General features: G+C 42.8%; 2 protein-coding genes across 6 annotated transcripts in view; both read right to left on the reverse strand.

The window, feature by feature from the left end:
* Positions 1-2,376, reverse strand: part of LOC101979485 (bromodomain-containing protein 8-like) — a 22,344-nt gene extending 19,968 nt beyond the window's left edge. Inside the window, exon 1 of the mRNA XM_005355914.3 lies at positions 826-2,376. Coding sequence (XP_005355971.2) covers positions 826-1,089 — 264 coding nt within the window. The 5' untranslated portion in view covers positions 1,090-2,376. The remainder of the gene's footprint in view (positions 1-825) is intronic.
* A 1,977-nt stretch (positions 2,377-4,353) lies between these two features.
* Positions 4,354-7,671, reverse strand: part of LOC102002760 (bromodomain-containing protein 8) — a 23,669-nt gene continuing 20,351 nt past the window's right edge. For all 5 annotated transcript variants that reach the window (XM_005355912.3, XM_005355910.3, XM_026783610.1 and 2 more), the window contains 3 exons: positions 7,315-7,419; positions 6,875-6,919; positions 4,354-4,748 (listed from right to left, as the gene is read on the reverse strand). In XM_005355912.3, coding sequence (XP_005355969.1) covers positions 4,689-4,748; positions 6,875-6,919; positions 7,315-7,419 — 210 coding nt within the window. In that variant the 3' untranslated portion in view covers positions 4,354-4,688. The remainder of the gene's footprint in view (positions 4,749-6,874; positions 6,920-7,314; positions 7,420-7,671) is intronic.

Genomic DNA, 7,671 nt, shown 5'->3' on the forward strand with positions numbered 1-7,671 from the left:
AAAAAAAAAAAAAAAATTCTACTTCCTAAGACCCAGGGGCCTAAAAACTGTGGATTTAGGACATTCAATTGCAAGCTATATATTTGGCCCATATTCTATATCAGCACCAGGTGCTGAGGGCATAATAACCAGCCACTGCCACAGTGGTACTTGTATTTTGTTTTTATTTTTTAAAGATTTATTTTTATTTACTGGGCATGGTGGTGCATGCTTTAGTCCCAGCACTCAGGAGACAGAAGTAGGCAGATCTGTTTCAGGCTAATCTGGTCTACATAGTGAGTTCCAGGACAGCCAAAGTTACATAGTGAGAACCTGTCTTAAAGAAACATATATACATACAAAAAAATTAAATTGTATGTGTGTGTGTGTGTTTGTTTCTGAATACATGATACATGCATGTGTGTGTCCTCAGAGGCCAGAAGAGGGTATTGGATCCACTGCAACTGGAGTTACAGGCATTTGTGAGCTGCCTGATGTGGGTGCTGGGACCCAAACTTCAGACCTCTGCAAGAGCCCACTGAGCCATCTCTTTAGTCCCAAGCCTTCGTTTCAGTAAACAAGACTAACAGTAGTAGAAACATGCAAGGGTAACAAGCGTTCTGGTAAGAAGTTGGGTGGGCCAGGGCAGCGGTCTGCAAATGTCAGCCCTTGGAAAGCTGAAGCTGAAGCCGGGTTTCTGGGCTAAGCAGCCAGATCTGATCTCAAAATGAGAGAAAAGAGAAGGTGAAAGGAAGCGAAGGGGAAAAGACAGTGAAAGGGGAAAGGAAAAAGAAAAGGGGTAAAGTGTGATCTTTCCAGCTGTGGAAATAATAGCCTCACCATTACCTCAGAGAGGAAGTGAAGGAGGTTCTGGCTGTTGCCTTGCTCTCCCTCCTCCTGAGGTTCTTCACTCTCGACATCTTCCACAAGGAACTCACTAGATTCTCTCTCTGGGATGCTTTCCTCTAGTTCTGCAGCCTCTACATCTGAATTCTCAGTTTCCCTCCAATTGCTCAAATCAAGATCCAGACTGGAGTTCCAGGAGCTGAGGGCAGACCTGTACTCGTTGCTCAGTTCAGAGTTCTTGGGGCCACTGCGACCAGAGTTCATCCAGATCCACTTGCACCGCACCTGTAAACACACAGAAAAGATGCATTAACTCAAATAAAAACAAGACAAATTAATTCAAATCAACACTCCCAGTACACCGCTATGTTCCAAGTTCATAGGAAGGGTCTTGAAATTTCTTTCATTAGGAGGCACAAGAGCCAGCTAAACAAAGACATTAGATGAAAATTTATCTTTTGGATAAAAAATAGCTTGTTTATATTACCCCATTTTCAAACTTGGATTTCATACTGGACAAAAACAGGGTGAAGAATTGGAGCATATCTGGCTTACAGACTTGCTTTATCACCAGATATCCATGGACTCAGCAAGGCAATAAATTTGAGGATTAGATTTTCCTCAGTATACACAACTTTTAATCTATTATTAATTTATTAATCATTAGTTTCAAAACACTTGTGGTTACCTTTGGCATCCTTCTGGTCACATCTGACTGTCAGAATAAAAACAGAAGCACTTATTCATTCATTCATTTGGAAATTTTATTATTTTTACGTGGTGTGTGTAAATGCCGTGTGTGGATCCCTTGGATTGGAAGTGGTGGCAAGCCACCTGATGTAGGTGCTCTGACTCGAACTCAGGTCCTCTGGAAGAGCAGCACTGTCTTTTTGCAGTTTTCTTTCTTCTAAAGACAGGTTGGCACGTAGACTGGCTTCACACTCAGTAGGTAGCCGAGAAGGACCTGGTTTATGTGCTGGCAAAACGGAATCCAGGGTTTCAAGCATACTAGGAAAGCTAGCTACAGCCCCAGCATCTAGCCACGGCTTTCAATAGATTCTTGAGTTCTTGGTCTTCTGCTTTGTCATTAAATTCGTTTCAACTTTTTTCTCTGTTCAAGTTGCTCCCTTGATTTATACAAAGTATTTAAAATTACCTTTTATGTATATATGCCAGTGTGAAGTACTGGCACCTTAGTTGCTGGAGTTAACAGTTGTGAGCTGCCTGATGTGCTAGGACCTAAACTCACTTTCCCTGCAAGAGCACCATCCCCTGCCTTTTGTGTGTCTTGCTATATATATCCTCAAACTCAAAATTCTACTTAAGTGTCATGAGTGTTGGCTGGAATTACAAAGCTGCATCACCGTGCCTAATCTCTACCGTTGAGGCAGGAGTGCCTTTTGTCTCATCTATACTTCACTCCTAAACAGCATGAGTCCTAACTATGCCTTCCTTAGTTTTGCCCCCAATAGTTACTATCTTGGTAAACTCATGCATCAGCTTTTCTACCAACTGAAAATTATCTTTAGAATACTTTATTGACAAACTTTCCCTACTTAAAAACTTTTACAATTTTTATTTAGTGAGGCTGGGTCTCACCATGCAGCCCTGGCTGGCTTGGCACTCACTCTGTAGACTAGGCTCGCTTGTGACTCAGAGATCCACCTGCCTCTGCCTCTGGAGTGCTAAGATTAAAGATATGCACCACCATGCCCAGCAGTTTTCCAGCTTCTAGTGCCTTGGTGTTTGTAAGGCATGCCTGTCTGTGGACTGCTTTGAGACTCATTTCATATTTTAACTCCTGGATGGACTCAACTCTATTTCATCTCAAAGACTAACTTCTCCCTTAGCTTAGCAAACTTTACATTTCTGAACAGGGTCTTGTATATCACGGGTGACCTGAACTTTGCTATGTAGCCAGTTATTCGTTTGAACTGATGCTCCTTTATCTACTTCTAGTGCCAGGTATAGGCTTGGGTCACAACGGTACACGAAGAACTAGGACTCAAAGTAAACTCTAAACTACATCCCAAACCCTCAAATTTACAAACAGTTCTATTTTAGGCAGTAATAGTTGTGACTTCTAGGCACTTTTTTTTTTAAATGACAGGGTCTCAACTAGGTAGCCCTGGCTAGCCTGGAACTCACTATGTAGACCAGGCTGGCCTTGAACTCACAAGAGAGCCACCTGCCTCTGCCTCACAAATGCTGGGATTAAAGGCGTGCACCACTACACCTAGCTTTAGGCATTTTCTTCTTAAACCTTTTTCCTTGAGGAAGAATAAAGAATTAAAGCATGACCTATTAGTAATTTTATTTTTAAAAAGGTTCATACTAGTTCATTTTACTGATGAATATTTTTATTTAGAAACAGAAGTTAGGATAGATAAAACTAAGGTCACAAGGTTTTTAATACATTTTAAAAAATTTTAATTACACTTGTGTGTGCACAGACACGTATACATATGAGAACACACACTCCATTGTGTGGAGGTGACAGCACAACTTGTAGAAGTCAGGCCTTTCCTCCCACCATGTGGGTTGCAGGGATAGCAGATACCTGAACCCACTGAGACACCATGCAGGCCCCACCAATGTAGTTTTGAGACAAGAGCTCCTTCTGCAGTTCAGTCTGGCCGCAAACTTTCAGCTATCCTCCTGCCCCAGTTCCCAAGTGCTAGGGTTACTGGTATGAGCCATGCTGTTTTCAAGTGATTTCTTTCCCCCAGTACTGGAGATTGCCAAGAACTAGTTGAGCTGTACCACTATACTACCAAAATAAACGCCTGGCCTCAACTTCTTCTCAGAAACTAACCTTTACATACATCAGTAAGTTTCTGTTGTTGTGGCTTGAGCAGTTCTAGCCCAGTATGGTACACACACCTGTAATCCAAACTACTGGGGAAATTAAAATTGGAGGATTTTTTAAGCTCTAGGCTAGCCTTGTCAAAATACAGAGACTCCACCTCAAAAGACAGAAGAATATTGTGCATGAGTTCTACCTACAGAAATACCAATAGTGTGGATGGTGGTGGTGCACATCTTTAATCCAAGCACTCGGGAGACAGAGACAGGCAGATCTCTGTGAGTTTAAGGCCAGCCTGGTCTACAAGAGCTAGTTCCAGGACAGGCTCCCAAAAAAACTACAGAGAAACCCTGTCTCGAAAAACAAAAACAAAAGAAAACAACAACAATAGCATGAGCAAAGAAAGTCCTGGCTTGAAACATTCCTGCCCTATTCTGCTGCCTTTGTCCATACTAAATCCCTAAGGAATTGTATGAACTAGATCCTGATAATCTTCACATTTTCCAAACATTCAAGAAAAGTCCAATAAAATAGCCGTTATTAATTCTTTTAAAAACACTAATCGCGAGTTTAGTCTTGGCTACTCACCTCTTCTCAGTTGTCACAAACAGCTTATAAACCCACTCCTCAGCTCTAACAATCCATCCCTTATGAATAGTTACCATGGTGAAGAAAACACATTTTAAACACAAAGGACACACCAAAGGCCAGAGTTTTCCTTCTGTTTGTTATATACACACACTTCACAGGTTTATTCTTTAAAAAAGTCTGTACACTTCACAAGACAGTACAAATTAGCTACAATCTGCTAGCTACACAGTAGGGCATTAACACAGCCCATGATTTTTGCCCTAAAACGGGCAATTGTGCTACTCCAACTCTCTGAAAAGAGATTTTCTCAACTCATGTCATTTGGCCCAGGCACCTTCTCTTCTGGACCCATAACTGCTTCTCAGCCTTTTGACTAAGATCAAATGTGGATCTGAGCCCACAAGCCCCAAGCTATGTCTTGTTTATTCCCAGTTCAGGTTCAGCTCAAAGAGGGAACTCTGAGGTTTCACTTCTTCATCTTCATGTCTGCTTCAATGGCACAGCGGCGTCCCCTGGTTCCCCCATCCTAGACAATATCAAAGAAAGGAAGGAAACATGAGTGAGTTGATTACATGGTAAGAGACAACATAAAACAGGAATGCTGGGAATTTGATTTCGTGGGGGAATGGATCTGCAGAGAGTACCAAAGGGATGAAGTGGAAGGGATTTTCTGTTCTCCAGAGCAGCTAAAAGAACACTGGTATTCTGTGAGTGAACTGTAAGACAGTATCTTCCTCATGCCAACACAAAGGCCTTCGTATTCACCTGGGGTCCCACAGAATGACTACCAGTCATCCCACCCAGGCCCACATTGTGTGTAAGAACAGGAAGAGAAAATGCAAAGTAGGAGAGGCAGAAAGGGCAGTGGAGAGTGAGGTTCTTGGCTAACATACCTGTCCAGTTGCTGGTCCCTATAAGAAAGGCCTTTCCTGCAGACTGACCCTGGCACTAGTTCCCTAGCACCTCCTGACCGTTGCTTTCCATGAGATCAGGACAATCAGGCTTCTTTCCATCTGCTGCTCTCTCCCTGCAGCCCAGCTCCTTCCTCTTGTGCAAAACTTTGCTGTCTTCAATAGATAAAAGATCCTATTAACTGGCCTTGCAATAGCCAGCCACTCGAATGAGAATCCAGAGTCACTGTTGCAGGCCAATAAGAAAGAATAGACATCACAGTGTTCTGTTTGTGGTACAGGTCTATAGGCAAGATGAACTAGTGAACACTTTGGCTGGGCTGGACCATTTCTGTATTTCTAATATGCAAGGATTAATTTTTTTTTAGAATATTAAGTTGTCAATAGCCAACAGTTAGAAATAACACCTTGCATTTGTGTAACACTTTATTTTTTCCCCCAAGTTAGTTTCATAACTTATTTTATCCTCACAACATCCCTGTGAGGTAGGCTGGACAGGTTATCTCAATCTTATTCTTTCTTCTTCTTTTTTTAAAGCCTTATTTTCATTTAATGTGTATGAATGTTTTGCCTGCATGTGTATATGTGCACCACAAGCGTGCAGTGCCTGTGGAGGCCGGAAAAGGGCTTTGGGTTCCTTAAAACTGGAATTACAGGCAGTTGTGAGCACCATGTGGGTGCTGGAAAGCCAACCCAGACCCTCTCCAAGAGCAGCCAGTGTTCTTAACTTCTGAGCATCTCTCTAGTACTCCCTCTTGCTCTCTTTGGAGACCGGGTCTTACTCTATAGCCTAGGCATTCCTTGATCCTGTGGGCAATCCTCCTGACCCTCAACTCATTATTACTTCCATTACACAGATGAGAAAAACAAGGCCCTCAAATATTATCCAATGATCTTAAGACTGTACAGTTTTTCATCATGGTCTTTCCCTTACTTCACTGTTCTACCATGAAGAGTCAGCCATTTAATTTATAGAGCAAAAGAATAAAAACCTTTAGGTTAGAACTATTATGTTAATCTATAATCTCATCAGCAATTATTATACCCAAGTGGTCACTGCTACTGAGATTTTTAAAAGAATTTTTTTAAAGAACTGCCATCACTGTGTGTGATGTATGTGTAGGAGCACATACACCATGGTGTACATGTGGAGTTCAGAGACAATTCCATGGAGTTAGTACTCTCCTTCAACTTTCACTGGCGTCTGTAGATCAAATTCAGGTCACCAGACTCCCACGGCAAGTTCCTTTACCACTGAGATCTTTAGCTTAATTTTATTGAGGGTTTGTGTGTTAAGTCTCTCAGTTTAGGTAGGAGGAAATGGAAAGGTATGTGTTAAATATCTGCCAACACGAGGAAAACGCCAAAAACGCCAGGTAGCAGCTGCTGCTCTGAGCTCTCTTCCACTTGTAAGTAAAGAACTGGTAAAAGGTGGAAGCAAGAAATAAGGAGCAGGTGCATCCCAGGTCCTTTTCCCTAAGAACACTTCATACTTCAGTGCAGTGATCTTACAGTCAGTTCCTTCTCAGCCACCCAGCTTCCCAGCCCCCGCCTCCAACACATACACACATACACACAACACATGCAAAGAATGCAGAAGAAGAGTTTCTTATTCAATGGATAAAAAGAATTTCAAGACATTGCCACAGTCTGCATGTTGGATTTCCCTCTGCCACCCAGGCCCAGCAGAAGCTGAGAATCTTTCTGGCAACATCACCCCTTGCAGCCATTCAATACTTACAAAGAGAGAGAGAAGGAAGGCAGGAGAGCCCATGGGGACACTGTCCTGTTAGAGGACAAACAAATACTGATCAGGTTCCACAGAAACTCTCAGCCACAAGCACCCCAAACCTCAGGACAGAGGCAAAAGCACCACACACACAGCACAAAGACAAAAATGTAAAACTAGAGAGCAAGAGGAAAGAGATCCCACAGCCACAGGACCCCAGAACAGGAGCTAAATCACCAACTGCTGTCAACTACTTCACCCCCACCCGACAGCACTCTCCTAGAGGATTAATAATCCTCGCACTCAAATCAAACTGTCCCTCGTGTCACAGACAGAAGCAGGCCTCCACCACCCTCACATCCATCTGCACACCACTGGCTTGCAGAATGTTAGCAATGTAAGAGTAACTTAAGGTTCTCTGGATGTTTTCGACTCCATTTCTGTCTCCATACCTTCTCTGAAGCATCTTGTTTTCGGGTAGAATCTCTCCCCCGAAGACTCTTAGCACTGATTCCAGATTCAGATGTTTGCATAATCAACTGTGTGGCCAAGAATTGCTGTAGAGAGAAGAAAAGTTTGACCACAAAGACCCAACCCAGCAGGAAAGAACCAAAATACTTCAGGTTTTGTGACTACACTTATACACTCTTCTAGTCAATACTTCTTGGCTTACTAAAAGGCTTAATTCTAACTGTTCCTACAGAATTTAGAAGCCAAAGCCGGGCGATGGTGGCACGCGCCTTTAATCCCAGCACTCGGGAGGCAGAGGCAGGCGGATCTCTGTGAGTTCGAGGCCAGCCTGGTCTACA

This window comes from Microtus ochrogaster, chromosome 18 (assembly GCF_000317375.1).
Source record: "Microtus ochrogaster isolate Prairie Vole_2 chromosome 18, MicOch1.0, whole genome shotgun sequence".
NCBI lineage: Eukaryota > Metazoa > Chordata > Mammalia > Rodentia > Cricetidae > Microtus > Microtus ochrogaster.